Source organism: Xenopus laevis, chromosome 5L (assembly GCF_017654675.1).
Source record: "Xenopus laevis strain J_2021 chromosome 5L, Xenopus_laevis_v10.1, whole genome shotgun sequence".
NCBI lineage: Eukaryota > Metazoa > Chordata > Amphibia > Anura > Pipidae > Xenopus > Xenopus laevis.
The window spans coordinates 21,966,616-21,990,272 of record NC_054379.1 but is presented as its reverse complement, the minus strand read 5'-3'; the positions used below and the strand labels follow the sequence as shown (position 1 = coordinate 21,990,272).

Genomic DNA, 23,657 nt, shown 5'->3' with positions numbered 1-23,657 from the left:
TCACTGCATTAGCCTTGGGGCACTATCCTGGGGCTGGCCCATAGGGAGTATGCACATTAATCTCTTTAGTAGTGATGCACCGCTTTAGATCTGTAATGGTTGGGAACATAACATGATGCTCCTGTGCTCCATTAGATATCTGCTTGGGGCCCAAGACAATAAATATTTAAAATCAGCTTCTTCTTTTGGAAACATTGTGTGTGATTTATAGAGGGAACTGCAGGATAACTGCCTCAGCTGTGACACTACAGGATAAACACACATCTGAGTTGCTCAATATTCGCTTATAAGTGGATAATGAATTTCTCAATCGTATTGTGTCAGTACATGATACACTGCAGCTTGCATGCACTGCCCTCCTATTCCCTGAATATATTCTGTACCTACATTGCACTTACCAATAATATGTGTTTATGTGGTGAGTAGGGCACCTACAGCATATCTATTTGACAGTGCCTACATCACAGTTGGGACATATTTCCCTCAACTGCCTGAAAAGGGACCCAGTCTTTTAAAGTGGAACTTCACCCAAAACCTATTTTTTTTTGCATGAAAAAAAATTCTAAGCAGCTTTCCAATTTACTTGAATTAAACCTTTTCAAGTTATTTATAATTGAATTGCTATTGAAACCCTAACCCTGTTCTAACCCTTTCTATTTTACTGCACTGCTAGTTCTGACTCCTGCATCAGAAGACAACATATTAACAGCCTTAAAGGGTGGTGAATTCTGTAACGACTTAACCCAGAGACCTCAAAACATCTTTCCCCAGATGTAATCTGATGGAATCTAATCCCCTGCATCCATCAAACCAACAAAACTATCCCCTTGTCCCCATTTTTCTTTCCTTGTTCTGCTGTAGGAACAAAAAGCAAAGCAACCCAAGAGCATAGCATAGAATTAGGGCTCTGGGACCCCAACTTGGGAAATCCAAATTACATATTATCCCATTGAGTAACAATTCTTTGTATTCATGTCACACCACCCCAAGAATTAACCAGGAGGGCACTGTGGACACAATTTGCATAGTTCTACCCACAATTCCTTGCACTGGTCTGTCATGAAAATACAATTGTTTTCCCTTAAAATGGACATATTGTGATGCCTGTCCAGTAGATTACAGAGGTCTGTTATTTTGGGGAGATACTTTGTTACTGCCAATAAAACTAACTGAAATATATCTTTATAGATTATTAATGGCAGTATCACATCTCACCACTTTTGACCAATGGCCAGTATATTTTATAGAGCTGCAACAGAACAGCACCACATTCTGATGTGCAGATAATAAGGCAATCATGTTTGAGCAAACCATTTCTCAGAGATCACAGCATCCATATTTTGTTCTGCTGGAACCCTGCAACCCATTTTCATTAAATGTAATGCAGAAATGTATTATAGAAATTACCAGAATATTATATTGACGAAACTCGTGGAAAGCAGTTGCTGATCCCCTTTATGTTTTTGAAATATAGCCTGGAAATTTGGACAGCGTCCATATAAAAAATGAGGGTCATATAAGGCGGACATAAAAATGCAACTAAAAGCCTAATCAAGATAAATGATACTCTGGGGAAAGGGAACTGGAATCTGGATACACTGAGCATATTCAGGTTCATGCCTACAAAACGATCTTTAATAGCAAATAGCCAAAATAAAATCCCTAGGGGTTATTTAGATATTTGTACAATAGTGCAAATACTGTAACAAGGAAAAAATGCTCGCTTTTAACAATTAATTCATTACTAGAAACCAGATGCTAAGCATGAAGTATCTAGGCCAGAAAGAACTCACTGATTGGAATTCTTTCTTCAGTGTTTCACTGATATGGGACAAAGCTAGGTGTGAGAGCTACGTATGATGCAGAGCTAGATATAAGGACTTACAATGGTGCAGAGATAGGTATGAAGGCTAAGTTTAGTGTAAAACTAGGTGTGATGGCAGAGTATGGTAAAGTGTTGGACATGGATGCAAGGGGCCCACCAGAAAACCTTAGGCTGAGGGCCCACTTCCTCTCCTCACTCAATCTCTTTATTCTCCTAGTCTCTTTTCTCTACATACTATACTCTATTCTTCCATTATTAAGCCTCTTTGTTCCCATAAATAAATAGGGAATGACCATGAAATAGGCCAAATGGTTAGAAGCAAGAGGCCCACTGACATTTCGGTCTACCGGGAGTTTTCCTGGTATCCCCTTGGGCCAGTCCCACACTGGTATGGTACACCAAGAGTGAGAGCAGCTGAGCATGGCATAGCGCCTGGTGTAAGGGCTAAGTATGGTGCAGAGCCAAGTGTTAGGTCTGAGTTTATTAAAGAGCCAGGTGTGAGTGTTGTGCAGATCTAGGTGTTAGGGCTGAGTATGGTAAAGAGCCAGGTGTGAGGGATGAGTAGTTGGAGGGCTAAATTAAGTGCAGGGCCAGGGGTGAGGAGTTATAGTTCCACAGAACTAGAATTGAGGGATTTGTATGGTGTAGAAGTGATGTATGACTGTTGAGTATGACGCAGGAGTGAGGTCATTTTTGAGTACAAATCCGAGCTAGAAGTCTGAGTAAGATGCAAATTATTATTAAGTATTATGCATCCCAATCTAGCCCAAATCCAGGTTGATATAGGCCAGAGTCTACCTGGTTCAGAAAATATTTAGTTTATACAGCTTTAAGCACAGGTCCCTGAAATTTGAAACTGGTTTAGGAAAATAACTGGATCCACATGTAGATGAAATTGTATCACTGGCAATGGAATGTCTAAGTTACTTGAACTAGAAGATCGTTGATATGCCCTTTATCATGCTGGAAGGTCATTGACACACTCCTGCTATTGGGACTGTAAGGTCAACAAGATGTCTTCAGCCATTAGGACTGGGGGTTCACCAACATATCTTAAATCATTGGGACTAGAAGATCATGGCGTATCCTCAATTATAGTTAACTGGAAGGTTATCATCAAACCCCCATCAATTTTAAATAGAAGGTCAACAACTTCTTAAAGACATGAGATCTTCAGCCATTAAGACTGGGAGTTCACCAACATATCTTAAATCATTGGGACTGGAAGGTCATGGCGCATCCTCAATTATAGTTAACTGGAAGGTAATCATCAAACCTTCATCAATTGTAAATAGAAGTTCAACAACTTGCCTTCAACCATTTGGAATGGAAGCCCTTAGAGATGCATTGAATCATCCTGAATGTCATCAATATACAACCTAGCTAACGCTTGTATGTGGCACATTTTGTACCTGTAACTTGCTTGCCTTACAAGCTCTGTTTCTAAATTAAAAACACGTTGGGAAATTATGCAAAGTCATGGTTAAGCAAGAGATTACACTACCAAAATCCAATCTAAAATGGAAATACAGGAGAAGGAAAACCAGAGAAGAAGGAAGGGGAAAAGCGGAAGGTGGAAATTATGGTGTTCCCTATTTTAAAGCCACCTAGTCCAATTGACAAAAAAAGGCTACAGCTTGCAAGTATATCCAACATTTTCACAATTACAGACATTGGGCTTAATTTATTCTTGAGAAATAAATAACAGAAGGGCCACCCATATGGCAGCGTGCATTAATCGGAATAAACACACATGCAGATAAATGGTAATACTGTAACATTGTATAAAAAGGTTTCATTTTGGAAAAAAGAATTTTTGAAAATGGTTTATTTTTGTGCTTCCATGGGGGAATCTATTTCCTTAAAAGCAAGAAAAGTAGAAAAATTAAGAGCTTTAATTAAGGCTCTCTTAAATATTGTTTATAGGGATAAACACAGTTATATAGATGAGTAGTTATGTGTGGACAATATCCCTTTAAATTTAAAAAATAGTCATTTAATGTCTCCTGTCCATGGAAGAGGTTGTTATGTCACTGTATATCCTCAGTATTCACAGGCAGGCTGAACGAGAGTTCATCATGTGGACATTCTTGTGGGTGGACGTAGGAAGGACCATAAAACTCTGCGGTGCCTCTGTATAAACCTTTTCCCGACTTTAGCCCAATGTGGGATTTTACTGTAATGTATAATGACAAATCCACAAGCAGGGCTGGAGACAAGAAAATGCACTGGGATGGTGGATAGGGATGAACAGATATTCTATAGTGCAGGGTGACCCTGGAGTGTTCAGTGATAATGATGTAACCAAATCAGAGGTGAACTTGCCAAAGTCGCCAGTATGGCGGGTAGAATTCTGCTGACTTAATCTCAGGCCCTTGATGGAGCCAGGACAACATATGGAATAAGCATCAGTATACTCTAACACTTTCTAATAGACTAGAAACCCCAGGATGCTCCTTGCTGGGCTGTAATATTGTTAACTGGTTATGCAGTGATTCCAGTCGTGTGGCTCGTCAGCTCTGGGATATTTACAGCTACAGTTGGAGGATACAGGGAGATGTAGTTCAGTTGATTTTGACGTTTACAGTCCAAACTTTAGTTGCAAATCTCGCCATTACATTTTTATGTCAACTTTGCCCTGACCAGTAGCCTATAGAAACCAGTAGCCCATAGAAACCAGTAGCCTATCAGTGAAACAGTGGTTACTGGCAAGATTACACATTGTTGATAAATGAGCCTCACTGTGTGCCATTTAGCAAGGTCCTTTTTTTGCACTGGGCCACCATTATAGCTGCCTTGGCTGGGGACCTAAATATGTATTTAAATGATATAGGGTTGCCTTTGTTTAATTGCAGCCATGGGTTTAAAGGCAACCAGAATTGTGCATGTGGCCACTGTGAACATCGCTTAACAGGCCCTTAGCAAGCAATCAGCAAAGAACCGAATGGTTGTTTTGGGTAGTGGCGCTGATGCAAATGAACAAATCATCAGTCTTTTTTCTGAATGTCCTATTGGTGATTTCCTACTATTGCATATTTAATTTATTGTAATAACTTACTCTGCCTTGTAATTACCGTTATAATTGCATATCTATAATCAATGAAGTGATCTGTATTTGTGGAACTGGTATGAACTTCTTCCTTTGCTTATTGCTATTGTAGGAACAGGAAGACCCAAACAAGCTTGCAACCAGCTGGCCTGATTATTACATTGATCGGATCAACTCCATGGCTGCGGTAAGGAGCTTCCATTATATGGGAATATGTATTTCATGCTCAGTGTTATATAACTATCAGATTTCTCCAGTTACCTTTTGCAGTCCCTATTCACACAGGGTAACAGTTCCAATGTTCCAAGCAATCCCAGGCTTACACTGGCCATACATGGGTTTGGTTTCTCTACTTGGACCCCCCAAACTGAGTTGGGTCAGTGTATGGGGCCAAACAAACTGTCCAATACATATCTGATAAAACTTAAACAAGATATTGGATTGGGTTTAGGCATATATCTATTGGGCAGTGTGGAAAATCCATCCAGGCAAGGATTGCCTTGGGGTATTTCGTTTTTTCACTTCACTGGTATGCATAGGTCACAGTCATGTGATTGTTGGCCAAAATTGGGTCCATTGAAATGCCTCACCTTGATTATGCAGTGCAACTTTGGTCTCCAATCTTTAAGAAGAATATTAATAAGGCTGAAGAAAGTTCAGAGTTGTGCAACTGGACTGGGTTAAAGCAACGGAACAATGAACCTATAAGAAAAGACTGTCAAGGTTGGGGTTGTTCTCTCTGGATGCCTGTGTGCCTGTTGGGGGGACATGATTACTTTTTACACATAAATCATTTGGTAGCATGTTATATTCTCCTTAAACCTTTAACATAGTTGTGTTGATTATGGAAATTATTTGCAGATGTTGGTAAATATGCTGTTCAATTTTGTCCATCTCTAGAATCCCAACAGTAATGATACGTAAGATGAGATGGGCCATAATTAATTAATATATATCTGTTTAACTTTTTGTTCAGCAGGGCCCCTGTGCTGTCTGCAGGGCTATTATCTGCAGCACATTTGTTTCTCAGCAAAAAAACAAAACTCTTTATCCCCCTGCCTTTTGCCAGATGTTCAGCAGAAATCCTTTGTGTTCTACGGCTCATTACCCTGCAAATGGCACATGTAATAACCACGTTGTTATTAGGTGGCCATCAAGCCAAATCTTCTCTTAGCGGCCATGAAATGACAGGTCTGTTCGGCACAGTTCTGGGTCTTTCCAAGGTTTTAGGACAATTGATATTCCAAATGCACTTATATAATTGGAACCATTAAGTTCCAGACTTCGAGTAATAAAGCTAGAATTCCTAGAAAATTCACAAATGCCATGTAATTTAAATTTAATGGCACCAGGAGCAGTTTCCATTTTCATTAACCTTTTGGGCAAATATTTGGGAATTCATGTTGTGTTTCCGTATCTCAACAGGGCAACCCCCGGGGAAAATTGTATGTGTGAATGAGAAGAAATGTTTAAAGAACAAAAATAAGTGAAAAAAGTTTCAGCCTGATTCTAGAACAGTAATTCATGATTAATGGGTCAGGGCCCAAGATTGGGTCACCATGTTGATGGTTTGGTCTCCATGATCCTCTTAAAAAAGTAAAATAAGGTTGACAGTAGATTCTAAACCAGTTATTGGGTCATGAAGCTGAGTCCCAGGCCCCATAGAGAAAAAATTAAGAAGTCCTTGCATGAGTTTAGGGAGCAGAAGAGCTGGGGCACAGATCAGAGGAGATAAATAATAGAAGTGAGTTTCAGGTTGAGTTAGGAGTTAAGGGGAAGAGCCTTGTACTAAAACTTAGGAAAGTGTTATAGTGTCATGAAAGAAAGATATTTTCATATGTTGACAATGGAACAGTTTCATCAGTACTGGTTGATTTTACATATAAAACATTTTTTTCAAATGGGACCAATTTTACTGTTCAGAGAATTCATTAATAGGCCCTGTCCTAGCTTGTAAGCTGCCTGAGATTTGAGACAATAATTGAGACTTTGTTGCAACTACAGTAACTGAGTGACGCCAAACACATTTCCTCAGTTTGATCTACCCACTTCCTCCCTTGCCACCATTAATCTAGAGGAAGACTCAATTCTAGAGAAACATGTGTGATTTCAGTTGCGTAACTGATCTACCGTGTCTGGCGTGTGTCATGCCTGCCAATCCAGTCAAGATTGATGGTGTTGCTACCTGGTTACACATATGTTTCATCCAAATCATTTGTCTTCATAATAAGGAGCGTAGGGCCCCAATTCTTATGTTCAATGACGATCTTTCATCTTCCTGCTAAGGAAAATTCCCCATTCATCATTCACCCTAAGTCACTTCCGAAATGCCCGTATGTTAATGACCTCTGACATTTTCTGCGTCAGGGAAACAGGTTGGAGAGTTACAGGAACATTCCAAACTGGTTCTGGAAACCAACATAATTCATTAATAGAAGTGAAAGGCTACATTGGATTAGGTGCAAGGTTATAAAAAAAGGATGGTATTTTCTCTACATTTCACTTTGAAAAACAAATGCGTGCAACCACTTTCCCCCCAAAGTTAAACTCAGGGAGCATGCTATATAGATATTAGTATTAACCAACACATAAAGCATCAATAATTATTAGGGATGCACCGAATCCAAAGAAAGATTCAGCCAAATACCGAACCGAATCTGAACCCTAATTTGCATATGCAAATTAGGGGTGGGAAGGGAAAAATAATTGTACTTCCTTGTTTTGTGACGAAAAGTCCCTCCCCACCCCTAATTTGCATATGCAAATTAGGATTCGGATTTGGTCGAATCCGAATCCTGCTGAAAAAGGCCGAATCCTGGCCGAATCCCGAACCGAATCCTGGATTCAGTGCATCCCTAGTAATTATTATAAACAAGAACCTTATAAATGGTGCATAGTGGTGTCTTCAGTTATCATTAATATTTATTGGTCACTTATACGGGGTTGGACTGATGAGTGCCGGGCCCACCAGGACTGCTGCCATAGGCGCCCCCTCATCCCCCGAGGGGGACCTGCCTCAACCCCACACCCCTCTACAGGGAAACCCATCCACCCATCCTCCCTCTGCCCAGAGCGTGCTTAAATTAAACCTACCTGCAGTGCATCAGGCGAGGGAGATCAGCGGCATGGTTTCAGGTCTGGGCCGGCACTTATATCACAACACAATAAAAATATAATGTACCCCTGTTATAAATAAAAAACATATGCACATAAGTTACTCTGGAGTTCAATGCTCTGGAGTTCAAACCTGTGGCCTCTCACAATCTTCGCTCAGTTGTGGCATTTCACAGCCTTATATTTTAAAACAGGGGTACATCATGTCACATTTTATTATTATGTTTTAAAGTATATATGTAACAATACTGAGTAGAGGCATATGTGGGTGTTTTAAAATATTTTTAAGACAAGGGGCCACCTTACTAACTACTTCAACTTCTGAGAACTAAATGCAAGGTGATTGTTCCTACAATACTGATTGACTACAATATAGAGTAGTTAATAACCCATGATTCCAAAGCCAGCAGGAATCTTTGGTCATGGTTCAAGTAACTGTGCATTCCCTAAGCCCATCATAGCCAGGTATTGGTGGGGTCTGGGGCAAGATAGACTTTATATAAAGTACGACTGTCCAACATATTTAGCCTTTGGTCTGTTGTTAATCTAGAGCTCCAAGCACCTTCTGTCTTAGGTTGAACTATAAAATGCAACCACTAAAGTTTTTTTGCACCAGGCCCTACAACCAATACAGAAGTGCCTACTTCTCATTAAACATTCTTGCTTCATCCTGTACATACCCACCATATCTGAACTATGGGTGCAAGTTAACCATTTTCAGTTTAGAATGTTTTAGGATGATGAATAAGATCTTCTGCTGCATGGAATGCAGAGAAAGGTCAATACCAGCTTCTACCGGCCTAGTGCCCTGCTCAACTAACCCATAACACTGTAGCTGTGCCTCTGTAACTAATCTTTAAAAGAAAATAAAACCCTGCAGAACTCCCTTCCCCCCTCCTCTCCTGAACTGCACTTCTGGGGACCCACATATGTTCCCTGTTTGCTTTACTAGAACATTTGCTCAACTCTGCTTTCTGAAACCAGGTACAAGCAACAGATGGGGCAGTAGAGAGGATTCCCAGTTGTGCATTTCAGAAACCGTTAGGGAGAGCTCTGGAAGTGGTCAAGTTATTAAGCAGGGTTTCTTTGTCTTTCAGCAGATAACACCTGGCCTGTGAGTAGGATGTCTCCTCACTCCCAGATCATTATATTGAATGTCACAACTTCCACTGTTTGCCTTAATAGCCCAGAGTAGAAGATCCAAATGGGATTGGGGCTTGCAAGAATATGGGCAGAGGTTGGGTTACAAATATATGAACATTGGTTTACCTGCTATTCAGTTCCAAGAAAGTCTACTGCAGCAAAGATATCTCCACCCCAAATTGCATCCTAAGTGGCCTTCAAGCTGGACGATAAGGACTAGCTGCTACTTTTATTCTTTTATTTATACAATACAGACATATTTAGGGGGCTGCTTTCCTGTAAAGAATGACTTTCGCTTATTATTACAGCTTTGTAGATATGTGCGTGTCTGACCCAGCAATAAAGGAACCTTCTAACTAGTTTTTTTGCCTTTGTCAATAGATGCAGACACTTTATGCCTTTGATGAAGAGGATACAGAAATGAGGAACAAAATAGTAGAGGACTTAAAGACGGCTCTAAGGACCCAGCCAATGAGGTATAACTGTAACCCTGAATGTGATGAGTAACGTGCTAGTCATCCCCATATCTCTATATGTATTATAATAATGATGTGGTGATGTCAGATATATCACACTAAATAGCATTGTACTTTGAGGGCCCTTTATATAAATCAGTCTTATAACTTCAGTTGTTTTGGCATATTAAAACTCTGCATACAAGACAGCATGCATTCTTTACCTAGGTTTTAAACATGGGACATATTTTTGCTATAGATTAAGTGCTTTGCTGCCCTTCCCACTGCATGATTGTTGAGATCTGCCAAACACAGCCCACAGCAGGCACCATCTTTCTTTAACTTCAGAGGAGGAGCACTTCTTTATGGCAAGGTTGTGATTCTTGGACAAGATAGTCACATTAGGGCAATAGCTCAGTACAGAAACAATACAGTACATAAAGCAAGATGGCGACAACATGGTAAGATAAGGACAGGTGGGCAAGATGGAGACAGTAAGACAACATGGAAACAGTAGGACTTGGTGTGACAGTAAGGCAAGATCGACACAAAAGGGCTAAATGGAGGTAGAAGGGCAATACTGTGACAGTAAAACAACATGAATATAGAAGGACACTATTGAGACAAGATTGAAACAGTAGGGCTAGACTGTGACAGTAGGGCAAGATGGAAACAGTAAAAGAAGATGGAAACAATAGGACAAGATAGTGACAGTAGGAAAGATGGAGACAGAGTAAGGCAGATGGAGACAATAGGGCAAGATAATGACTAGGAAAGATAGAGACAGCAGGACAAGATAGTGACAGTAGGGCAAGATGGAGACAGTAGGACAGGATTATGACAATGAACAGTAGAGCAAGATTTTGACACTAGGATTAAATGGAGACAGTTCAACAAGATGGCAGCAGTAAGACAACATGGAGACCGTAGAACAAGATGAACACAGTAGGACAGGAACAATGCCATTCCATCAAATGTTTTGTAGAAAGGATTCCTAGAATTGTAGTTCAGCTGGAGGGTTGCAGGTTGAACATACTTGCTGTATTTACTAAAAAGATGTTAGGAGTGTTACACAATATACTATTGACCCTCTATGTCCCATGTACCTCTGTGAATGCTGAAAGTGCCTCAGTCTTAAGAAAAGAAAAATAGGTTTGAGCTCTGGTTTTCCTGCAAGTTCAAAAGGAGTAACAATGATTTCATGTTAAGTCTGTAGGAACTGGTGTGAAGCAATTAGTGAAGGCAGTAATTGTTTTCTTTCCTGACGAGTTAATGGCTCCAGTGTAAGTAAACACAGTTCCGTGGAAGGATCATATCAAAGTGCGCTCAGTAGTCTCCTCCAGACAGACGAGAGCCTGACTTTCTCCCGAAATATACTGACTGCAGTTATAAATACAGTATGACTAAATATTAGTGTTTCCCAGGCCACCAATTTGGTGATCCTAATAAAAACTTGGATTATTTTCTATATTGTATATAAGCAGCCTGCAACCCGTTGGACATTGGTGTGTTTTCCCGCTGTCCTTGGCTCACCTCTAAAAGGGTGTAGTTTGAGGAGCCACTGATAACAAACAAGAGGGACATTATAACTTTATGTGGAAGGTGAGACCTCCCAACCAATGCCACCACTCTACAAGCAGAGTAAGTCATTCCATATTAGAAAACTGGGAACAAAAAACTAGCGGAGAAAATAATACTATTCCCTTAACTAATGGCTTTGGGGCACACAGTTCACATCCATCAGGCAGTGGGGCAATCACACCATGGGTGCACATAATCCAGAATTTGGTTAGAGATGAAGCCAAATCTCAGCATCCAGATACAGACTGAGCTGAAACCACAATATTCACTCCAACCAACGGCAAAGCCATAATGTCACATGACTTGAAAGTGCTTGGTAAGTGAACACAACAAACATGGAAATCTTGGGTCCTGGATTAAGTTTGGTTTTCCCCCCAAATATTTTGTGGGGGAGTCTGTATTCTAAAAAATATGAAGATTATCAGGGGTCACTTATGATTGGATAGGGGTGTTACGGGAAGCAAAAACTGATCTAAGGGGTTTTTGTAATGAAAGGTACTATGTTTGCCCAGGAGCAGAAATCTATGGCAACCAATCAACAGGTACCATTTACTCATCACCTGTTTAAAAGCATCTTAATGGTTGCTGTGGGTTACTGCTCCTGGGCAAACTTAATGCCTTTGATTATATATTGGGGTTATATCTTATATATACACTAAATGTATACGCAGAGCCTGTAGCAGGGATTGAGAAGTTATTATGGGGTACCCTTTCCAGAGGGTCATTCTACCAAAGCTGTGGTTTGGAGATTTGTATTCAGGACAGCCATCAGAAATCACAGGGCCCCATACGACAAAATTTCTTGGGCCCCCTGGGCTGCACCCACCGCAAGCCCCACCTACAGGTTCGCCCCCCACCCCACAGTACAAAAGCAAAAAAAATATTGGTGGCTAGGGTTCCCACATGTTAATAAAAAATAAAAAGATATTGGTTGTCAGGGCCCCCCATTAAAAAACATTTGTGGCCAGGGCCCCCCCCATTAAAAAATATTGGTGGCTAGAAAAAAAAATTGGTGGCCAGGGCCCCCCCCACATTATAAGAAAATTGGTAGCCAGGGCCCCTTAAACGTCCATGCCTTCCCGAAGTCAGCAGCTCTCAGTAAGATGGGGGGCCCGGCTAATCAAGTAAGTGTGGCATGGCCAGGTCCCCCTTACCCTCGGGCCCCCTACAACTCTCCCCCCTGTCCCCTCCTGATGGCTTCCCTGTTTGTATGCCTTCCCTTGTGCTGCCCCCTGGAGTTAATACTACCAAATCTTGTGCTGTTGCCTGGTGTTGCCTGGTGTTGCCTGGTGTTGCCTGGTGTTGCCTGGTGTTGCATGGCAAGATCAGTTAAAATATGACTTACAAAATCTTATCAACATCTCCCATGAAGTTAAGCACTTGTGCACCACTGTTCCAGAGCATGGCTTTTCCTCTAATTGTTGCTGTATTGGATGTTCAGCAACACAGCGGTACCTATAAAATGTGTTTATGAGCCGGCACCAAACCCAAGTGCAAAGAGCACCCAGCGGATAAAGCCACCACGTAGCGACCCATGTCAGTTGGCAGCAAATATTCAGAACTGGAAGGGCTTAATAAGCCGATCCCACTGGACTTCCAGAGCTCAGCCACCATAGACCCCAACAGCAGAACCTGACGAGCAACAGCAGCCGAACTGCACACGGGCTGTGATTTCTGGGGGCGAATCTCACGCAGCTGTTTGTTTGATGAAATGGAATCGGCTCATCTGTTAATAATCAGGGGAATGTCAGCTCAGCAGCGCAAAGTCCCTCGCTCCACTCGCAGCTAAACTCTTCTTTTAAGCTTCTTGGCACAGACTTAAACCCTTTTAATAGGTGGAAGCAGCCAAGTTTTTAGTTAAAGGCCTGTGTCTCAACTAATTTCCAGAGACTCAACTTGTTGGCTGCCAAATGGGCACAGGGCCAGCGGGTGGACAGGGGCCAAATTCCTTTAAAAAAAACAAAAAAAAAATAGCAATGGAAACCAATGTAGATGAGCAGGGCAGGTTTAATAGAGCTCAAACCATGTCATGCACAGACGTACATCTCCTATCTAGCCTGCAGGGTCCTTATCACTACAGCCACATGTTTATAATTAAAGGGAACAGTTATAATATCCAGCTGGATGATGCTACTTTGTTTCAGGTGGCAGAACCAGCAGTGTAAAGAATATACAAAAAGTGCAAATAGATCCCAATTTCAGTAGCAATGAAATTTGCTTCTAATAGGTATTTAATATGTATATAAGCTAAAATTGTGGATCCTCTCTCCCTCCCACGATGGCTGCTGTAAATTGCAAACTGTTACAGCAGCCCCCTTGTTATCAACTGTGAACTATTCAAAGCAACGAGGGGATAATTTAAGGCTTTTTAAGATTTTCTTTTTTAATTGAATGTGATGCTCGAAAATATTTTCCACTGACCGTGCCCGCAGATATTGTCTGTAGTTCCCATGGCAACGAGCTGTCTTGTTATTACAGTGCTACAGGATTTACTCCCACTTTACTGGTCAGATAAAACTGCTGGACAAATGTTTCATGGTGGATGGAAGAAGTTTATCTGGGGATTCTACAATCCCACTTGCCCTCTGTACAGTACGTGCCGAGAGAGAGACCTGCCCTTTTGTGCAAGTTCATATTTAGGGATGTCAGCTTTCCTGGTCTGAATATTATGAAAAGGATGATTGGATGTTCCTGAGCTTAATTAGCCTGGAATGCCAGTCATGGACAAGGGCCAAAGCCACCCCGACGTGCCTCCTCTAGGTCATTTGATGTCAGGGAGTGGAGCCAGATTATTTCGGTCTCATTAGCTTTTTATCCTAACGATCACGGCACATTTCACTGTGTTTGGCAATTACTGTATTTATGTTTTCAGCATATGTCTAACATTGTGACACTGATGCTGAGGATGGGAAAATAACCACCCCATCAGTTCAACCCTTCAGTCAAATAGTCCGTCTAACCTTAGCTAATTCACAGGCAATTAAAACAAGTGCCTGGATCCATTTTGTACTACGAATCAGCCCTGGACTGGGATTCAAAATAGACCCTGGCATTTCAAGTACACACAGGCCCAAACAGCCCCCCACCAGCCCACTAAATAGTGACTGTCTATAGCAGGGGTCCCCAACCACCGGGCCGTGGACACTCATGCACTGGGCCGCCAAGCCCAGCCCACAAAAATGCGGTGCACCTAATTGGACGCGGTCTAAACTTGTTGCTGACCCCGCCGACCCCACCCCTGACCCGCCAACCCCTCCCCCGTCTCCGCCCCCATCCCTGACCCCAAAAGTTGGGTGCCACTGGTCTATAGTATCTTACAGCAGCCAGCATTTGCCAGAACCCACAACCAGTCTTCCAGGGCTTCTTCAAAATTGTATCGGCCATCATGTATCCCAATACTTCCAAATGACAGGTATGGGACCTGTTATCCAGAATGCTCAGGACCTGGGGATTTCTGGATAAAGGATCTTTCCATAATTTGGATCTTTATACCTTAAGCCTACTAGAAAATTATGTTAACCTTAAATAACCCCAATAGGCTGGTTTTGCTTTCAGTAAGGATTAATTATATCTTAGTTTGGATCAATTACAAGGTACTGTTTTATTACTACAGAGAAAAAGGAAATTGTTTTTAAAAATTTGGATTATTTGATTATAATGGCGTCTATGGGAAATGGCCTTCCCGTAATTCGGAGCTTTCTGGATAATGGGTTTCCGGATAACAGATCCAATAACGAGCAAACAGTGTGTAGTTTTATTCAAGATCCCAGCAAACATTTAGGGCACCCCCTTCTTCGAGTGCTCTTGCTGCATATTTGACTTGATGGTCATTGATCCTTACCCAGCTGTAGTTACTACATAAACCAAACTGTCTGTTTACCAAAAATCTTGGTATAAATTGTGCAATGGATATTATGAATAACAGTCATAGCTGTTTTTAGAACATCCAAAGTGAAGAAATTATTCTGACCCCCCCCCCTCCTTATTATTCTTGAACCTGAGTTTTATTCCCAAAGAATGAATGGTAAGTGCTGCTTCACTAGGATGAACATGGGTTTCATTACCCAGGGACAAAGATTAATGACACCTGACTATGGTGACCTTGACCTTGGGTCTCATTTCCCAGGGAGAAAGACTAATGACACCTGACTAGGATGACCATGATCATGGACTTCAATCCCTAGGAAGAAAGGCTAGTAACACCTAAGTTAGGCATACATGAGCACGTTTTATTCCCTAGGGTGGAAAGCTGGTGACGTGGCTTGGATGACCTCCATTATTTTTTATAAAAAAACACTGATATAAGAAACAGGTTATACTTGGAGTGTGCCCAACACAAATTCGCTGGAGTACATTACATTCTATTGAAAATCAGCAAACCTAAACATTCCTCCCTTTCCTATAAAATAAGTTACATTTCTGCTGCTGCTCGTTCTACCCAACAAGTCACGAGGGATAGTCTGCTCCAATGTTTGTGTTTTGAAGCCACGTATGGGTCTTGGCTCAGGTTCCTCACAGCATTAACAACACTGACGAATATTATTTGTGCTCACAACTGTATCGTCTCTGTAAAGCTGTTATATCCAGAATGAGCCTCATAATTCCATTGCGATCACTTCTGTTAGGGAGAAGATTGAAACTTGGTGCCTTTCCTTAGCTTAGAACTGTTGTATCTGCCAGTGCAGCAAGAGGGATATCATGATGATAATCTGTAATAGATCCTAATAAAACAAAAGATTGTTTTTTCTTGCTTCTGCACTGCCTAGAATCTATCATTACTGAACATTATTGGGTTGGTCAATTCCCTGTGATATCAGACAACAACCCTTCTGGTAGACAGAGCTTATCCATGAACCACTGAAATCTTCTTATAAGTCACAACATTTGGCCAACATTTATTAATTCATAATAAAGTCACAAACATGTGCAAATATTGTATTGTACTGTACTGACCTTTCAGCTACAGCTTTAAGACTGGAACATTGAAGAAGTTTTAACCCCCAATCTCTAATTGACCTCCAAGAGGATCTAGAAGAGGAAATAGGCATTGTATCCAGACTTCAGACTGGGCCTCAAACAAAGGCTTTGGGTCCAACAGTTAGGCATCCAATGTTGTATGGGAATTAGCACCCTTCAGGGGAGCTAGATTATACAGGAATGGGACCTGTTATCCAGAATGCTTGGGACCTGGGGTTTTCTAGATAAGAAGTCTTTCTGTAGTTTAGATCTCCATACTTAAAACCTGCTAAAAATATAATTTAAACATAATATAAACCCGATGGGATTACTTTGCCTCTAATAAGGATTAATTATATCTTAGTTGGGATAAAATACAAGGTACTGTTTTATCATCACAGATAAAAAGGAAACATGTTTTAAAATTTTGAATTATTTGGCGACAAATCTCCTCTTCTTCAGGGCGACTAATCTCCCTGAACTGCCTTCCGCAGGCTAGAATGAAAATCGCCGGCGGAATGGAACTCAGAGCGTTTTGTTTTCTGACGTCGCCCAAAGTTGTCTTACGAGGAAATTCAGAGCTTTCTGGATAACAGGTTTCCAGATAAAGGATTACATACCTGTAATAGGGTGATAATAACATACTGTACGCTTCTCCAATTTAGCCCTGTAAAATAAATAAAACTGTAGTGTTTTAAGACTAGAAATTCTACATCTGAAATAGTGAAGGTTGTCATTGTTTACCTTCGCTCCACTGCAGCTTGGATAAAGCTTAAAATAAGGTATTTCTATTTTTTATAATATAAGTATACAGGTATGGGACCTATTATCCAGAATGCTCAGGGTTTGGGACGGATATTTGCATAATTTGGATGTGTAATAGAAAATCATGTAAACATTAACTAAACCCAATAGGCTGGTTTTGCTTCCAATAAGGATTAATTATATCTTAGTTTGGTTCATGTTCAAGTTATTGTTTTATTATTACAGAGAAAAGGAAATCATTCTTAAAAATTAGAATTATTTGCTTATTTGGACTCTATGGAAGATGGCATTTCCTTAATTAACAGCTTTCTGAATAACGGGCTTCCGGATAAGAGATCCCATGCTTGTGTAGTATAATGAAATGTTGTTGCAGTTGCACAACGGTATCAATGACTTGCTCACTCATTTCAGTATTGCATTTCCACCAGTTTTGATATGCCCCAACTGACCATCATTATATCTATCATTCTTAAAGGGCATGTAAAGGCAAAAAAAAATAAATTCCCATTTTTACTTTCTTTAATGAAAAAGAAACCTATCTCCAATATACCTTAATTAAAAAATGTCTACAGTTTTTATAAGTAACCTGACTGTATGCAGTGAAATTATCCATTCATTTAATGCTGTGGATAGGAATTGTCAGACAGTCCCTAACTGCTGAGCAGGGAAACAATCATACTTATGAACAGCAGGGGGAGCCATGAGCCATGATTTCAGAGCCATGCAGAACTCAGGCAGCTTTGTTTGTTTCCCTGTAGAGCAGTCGGCGACTATGTCGAGATTTGTATTGGATTTTATTTTTGCCTTTACATCCCCTTTAGTGTTTCCAACTCCAGCTGCAGGGACAAAGATCAGACAGATTTAAACAGATAAACTGGGATTATATATGGAAGGTTATTATGCTACAGCCACTCGTTCTGCAGAGATGGATAAAGTTTGTATCAAACAATACAAAAACTATAAAATTCATATTAGATTACATGAAAACATAGGACCCAGTGCAGTCTGTATATTCTGATTATTAATCAGTCTTGCTGTATCGGCTTCTGGCAGATATTATTTGACTTGTGCTGTTTTGATAATTTATGGTGATCCCTAAGCAGCCCAGACCACACTGAGCATGTGCACAGTCTTGGTCTTGCAAAGATGTATAACAAAGTTACAAGATGGTGACCCCCTGTGGCGGCCACAGGGGGTCACCATCTTGTAACTTTGTTATACATCTTTGCAAGACCAAGACTGTGCACATGCTCAGTGTGGTCTGGACCCCCTGAAAGCATAAATCATATGTTTGATTAGGCTTGTGGTGCAGTAAGTTCATGTTTATGTTAAGTGTACAAAATACAGCATTTCTAGCCTGATTCTATTTTAGACTTTACTTCCCCTTTAAAACACTAGCAGTCAGGGACACCAACTGATTTATATGCACATCTAAATTGTTTTCTTTCTTCTCCTATAGGTTTGTAACAAGGTTTATTGAACTAGACGGCCTGACCTGCCTGCTGAACTTCCTAAAGAGTATGGACTATGAAACCTCCGAGAGTCGAATACACACATCCGTTATAGGGTGTATCAAGGCTCTTATGAATAATTCCCAGGGACGGACACATGTCTTGGCCCACCCTGAGAGCATCAACATCATCTCCCAGAGCTTGCGGACAGAGAACATCAAGACCAAGATCGCTGTCCTTGAGATTCTAGGAGCCGTGTGTTTAGTCCCTGATGGGCACAAGAAGGTGCTTCAAGCCATGTTACATTACCAGGTCTATGCTTCGGAACGAACGCGATTCCAGGTATTGCATGGGTTTAGAGTTTTTTGGTGGCCAAAAAAACCTTCTAGTGTCCATTAATTTCGTAACAGTGTTCCTTTGGCCTTGTACTTTTATATGGTCATGGAATCATTGGTAACCTTATATTTTACAAAAGGGGGTACTTTATTCACAATATATTTAAAGGGATACCAGTTAATAGTGCTGCTCCAGCAGAATTCTGCACTGAAATTCATTTCTCAAAAGAGCAAACAGATTTTTTTATATTTAATTTTGAAATCTGACATGGGGCTAGACATATTGTCAGTTTCCCAGCTGCCCCCAGTCATGTGACTTGTGCTCTGATAAACTTCAGTCATGCTTTACTGCTGTACTGCAAGTTAGAGTGATATCACCCCCTCCCTGTCCTTCATCAGCAGCTTAAAGTGATACAGACACGTTCCTATAAAAATCATAGGAACGTGTCAGTATCAAGTAGTTGATGCACCTGGAATATTTCCCCTCAAAGCTGACCCCAGCCCTGTGAACCTTTACGCAGCCGACCTGCTCACAGTACTAACAGATCTTCTGTTCAAAGGCGCTGCTTGGCGCATTTGCTTGTAGGCGCTGCTCGGCACTCCTCAGTGAAAGGTGCAGTGCGCATGCATAGATGGTGCGGCACATAAAAAAACCTTTTTTTCTGTCAAGTACAATCGAGGCAGGGGACTGGCCCGGCAGGGGGCCCATTAAGGGTCGGGGCCGACCGGGTTTTTTCCCGGTATCCCGCCGGGCCAGTCCGACACTGCACACCAATATTACAACTAGAAAAAAAGTACACTTGCTGGTTCCGAAATGAAATTTTATATGGTAGAGTGAATTATTTGCAGTGTTTAGAAATAAAAACGACATCATAAAAATCATGACAGAATCCCTTTAAGTTGGCCAACTACGTCAAAGTAATCCCTGATCTGGCCAGTCCTACACTCAATTTCATTAGTGATAAGCTAATCTGTCCTGGTTTGCTTCGCTGAAAAATTAGCAAACCCCCGAAAAAATTTCCAAAACTGCGAAAAATTTGCGAAACACATTGATGTCAGTGGGCATCAAAATAATTTTGTTGCACAACAATTTGTCCAAATGCATTAAAGTCAATGGGCATCAAAATAATTTTGACGTGTGACAATTTTATGCACGTGACAATTGTTACAAGCGCAACTTTTTTGTCCAAATGCATTAAAGTCAATGGGAGCCAAAATTTATTTTACGCCTGGCAATTTTTACACACACAACTGAATTTTTCTCAGCCAACTTTTTGCAGCAGCTTCGCAAAAAAAATTTGCAGGTGGCAAATCCATGCCTGGTGAATAAATTCGCCCATCACTAATTTCATCTGATTCTTCAAGAATTCTACTATTTCATTAAACATTTTACACAAGGACTACGTTGTGCGTTGTAAGGTAGGAACACTCTCCTCCTATAAGTCTATAACCATTTTAATACAGGACATTGTCTTACTGGTTCTGGGTAGGGTAGAAAAATCTGCGGAACTCTGGAATCTTAAGGGCAGAGACACAAGTGGAGATTTGGGGGCTCAGCGACAAATCACCTCTTCTTCAGGCGACTAATTTCCCCGTAACTGCCTTCCCTGTGGCTAGTATCTGAATTGCTGGCGGGATGGCACTCGGAGCGCTTTGTTTTCCGAAGATGCCTGAAGTTGCCTTATGAGGAAACTTCGGAAAATGAAGCGATCCTAGTGCCATAACGCTGGGGATTTACTTTCTAGCTAGCAGGAATGCAGTTCGGGGAGATTATTTGCGCCGGGATTATTTTCGCCGGGCAACTAAATCTTCCTGAATCTCTAGGTGTTTCTCTGCCCTAATGGGGTAGACTCCACAGTTTAGGAAACTCTACTCTGTCTAGACTGACACCAATCAGAAACCCCACCTCCCAAGCAAACAACTTGATACTCTCCCTTGTTGATACTTTGTAACACAACAGTTATTTTGCCTCTGTCTGAGACTTAGGGTCACATTACACCACAACAGTCAGAGCCAGCAATTCATAGTGCTCTGAAACCGACGTACGAGACAGCTCGTTATTTTAAATAAAGTTTGTAATTGCAGAGTTGTTCAGACTGGACCAATTTCTTGTCCTCGCTGTTGGACGTTCCAAATCCACATCAGTGAAAGTGTGAATTCCTCTGTGGGGGGAACGGCAACCGCATTAATGTATACGCAGCGTCTGGTGCATGGGATAAATCCGAGGATATATACCTGCTCCTTTTTTTGAATTGTAATTTTAAAGGAGAAGGAAAGTCGTTTACCACTTGGGGATGCCAAATGTTAGGCACCCCAAGTGAATGTATTTACTTACCTGAAACCCGGGCCGGTGCTCCTATCAGCAGTAAAACTGCACCGGCCAGGGGTTATTCCAGCGGGCACCACGGAGTGATCCTCTTCCGGTTTCTTCTCTATACTGTTGGAATCTAACTCCCAGCACCTCTTGCCAAGCGACAATTTTTATACGGGTGACTATTTGCTCCAAATACATTAAAGTCAATGGGCGTCCGAAATTTTTTTGAGGCGTGACAATTTCAATGCGCGGTACTATTTGAATGCACATACATTTTTTTTGACGCTCCAGATTTTTTTCGCCAGCGAATTGTTGCAGCATTTTCGTGGATTCGTTTGCTCGCGGCAAAATGCGGAAATTCGTTGCAAATTAGTGTCTGGCAAATTTATTTGCCCATCATTACCTACAGGCAGATGATGTATTAACAGACGTTATGATTTTTACTGAAATTGGGGTCTTTTTTTGTATCATTTTGAGGTTTTCTTTCCTTATACTTTGCTACCCAGGGTGTAGAGTAATTTGACCATCTTCATGGATCCCCTTCCATGTGCCTGTTCCCTCTGTGTTACTCTTTAACTATTTGGAGTTAATCGTTTGGTCATTGCTTGCTCTGAAATGAAAGCAATCAGTGTGAAATATCCCATGGCTTGTGTTAGGGAACAGAGAATACTCATTTGCATTAAGCAGAAACATCAGAGGAAAGTTGCGGCCGGCTCCCAATAATCAAATACAAGTCTTACAGCCGGAAGGTGTAGTGAGACAAGTGCTTTATGGTTAGAGGGAATGGAAAATATGCGGCTACAATTCATAACAACTTGTAATGGAAAGTGTGAACGAGACGTCAGCACCAAGACATCTGGAATTCGGGAGAAGTCATACTGCTTGGCTCTGGTGCAGTCCAGATGCAAGAAGGATTATTCTCCAAGCTCTTTGTATTTATGGATGGGACCAGTAGCACTAACATTGCACAACACGGTCACTTCTCTTGCATTCCTTCTGTCTGAACTAATCACAGCTTACAACACAGAATTCCTCATCCAGACTGTTTTTGGTGGCGGTTGGGGGCTTTGGCAAAGTGGCAGGGGGAGCTTTGGAAGGGTCCTTCAACAAACAATGCTGCAAATTGAGCAACACTTATTAAACGTGTTACTTGCCCTACTGTCACCATCTTGCCCAATTGTAACTATCTTCTTGATTTACAATCTTCATCTTGCCCCACTGTCCTTATCTTTCCATACTGTTGCAGTCGTATCCTACTACTTCTATATGACCCAGGGATCTTGTCCTACTATCTCCGTCTTTCTATATTGCACCATGGGGTCCATCTCTCTCCATCATGTCCTACTGTTGCCACACTGCACTAAAATCCCCATCTTCTTCTAATTTCTTTGTCTTTTCTTCTTGTCTTCTTCTTGCCTAGCCATCTCTATACTGTCTTATGTCCTACTGTTGCCATGATGCCCTCTTGTCTCCAGTTTGTCCTGCTGCTGCCATCTTTCTCTATATTTCCATCTATTTCTATAATACCTGCTATGTCCACTCTTCCTATTTACTTCTGTTTTTTTGGAGCCCAATTCTGTTAAATTTGCTTTAGCAGCCCCCCTTGTACTTCCTAATTACACTTAATCCATCCTCCTTGGTTCTTCAGAGCAACTGTGAAAGTAAAAAGTCAATCTGACAGATGTTTAAATATACTAAAAGTTAATTTTGTAGGTTTGGACAACACCAACAAATTTTATACAATTTGAATAGGAAGAATCAACAGAACACAAACTTGTTTTGGGAAAGGAGTTCCCAGACGTCTTTGGAAATGAATATGTAGATTGTCTGTGGGTTTTAAGCCCGGCATAACACTACAAGCCGAGTCTGTGGGTGTGCAAGGAGAGTTGAAACAAGGTTAAGCCTTTGGGGATATCCATGCGCAAGACACAGTAAGAGTGGAATGCAAGATAAATGGACAGGACCCAACATGGAGAGCAGACAAAATTTAATAAAACAGGCTCGTCAGTCTCAGCTCAACATGTGAGATTCATTATTTTGAGTCCTGATCTACAACTGAAGGACCTTTCTAGTGTAGAGTCTGGAGAACAGAACGAGGGGATTCTTCAGGCCAGCAGATGGTGAAGACAAGATAGAGCAGAATATGCTAATGATATGAGATATTACTGATGTAATGACGCACCTACATACATCAGGACAAGGGGTCACATGTACCGTAAACATTTATTTCTTAATGTAATCATAGCAAAGAGAATGTATCATTATTGCCATTTATTTGATTATCTAAAGGTCCCTGATTGATCACTACTCTCCCAACCAAAGTGTTTTCCATTTCTTCAATTGGAACTTGCTTAAGGTGCAGCCTCCATTCTCCAAAACAAATAAGGAATCGAGACAAAGTATAATAAAGTAGAGGCATGGCAAATATAAGGAGGGAGAGTCACATTAAAGGTGGGAGGCAACAATACAATTTAAGCTGTAAAAGAAATTAATTAGAATTTATTGATAAAAAAAAGTTGCAGAGGTCTCAGTTTCCCTTTAATGCTGATATGTTGATTCAGAGGGGCTGCCAAAATCGAGTTTGCATCAGTATGACAGTAGACAGCAGAGACAGAGCTCTCAATACAACATTCCCCATGTGATGATCATGGAGAATCCTATTTCCAGGC

General features: G+C 41.1%; 1 protein-coding gene across 2 annotated transcripts in view; it reads left to right on the top strand.

The window, feature by feature from the left end:
- LOC108716513 (disheveled-associated activator of morphogenesis 2) overlaps positions 1-23,657 on the top strand; it is a 145,535-nt gene that overhangs the window by 55,327 nt on the left and 66,551 nt on the right. For both annotated transcript variants that reach the window (XM_018262697.2, XM_018262698.2), the window contains exons 4-6: positions 4,987-5,061; positions 9,513-9,607; positions 18,348-18,681. In XM_018262697.2, the coding sequence (XP_018118186.1) occupies positions 4,987-5,061; positions 9,513-9,607; positions 18,348-18,681 (504 nt within the window). The remainder of the gene's footprint in view (positions 1-4,986; positions 5,062-9,512; positions 9,608-18,347; positions 18,682-23,657) is intronic.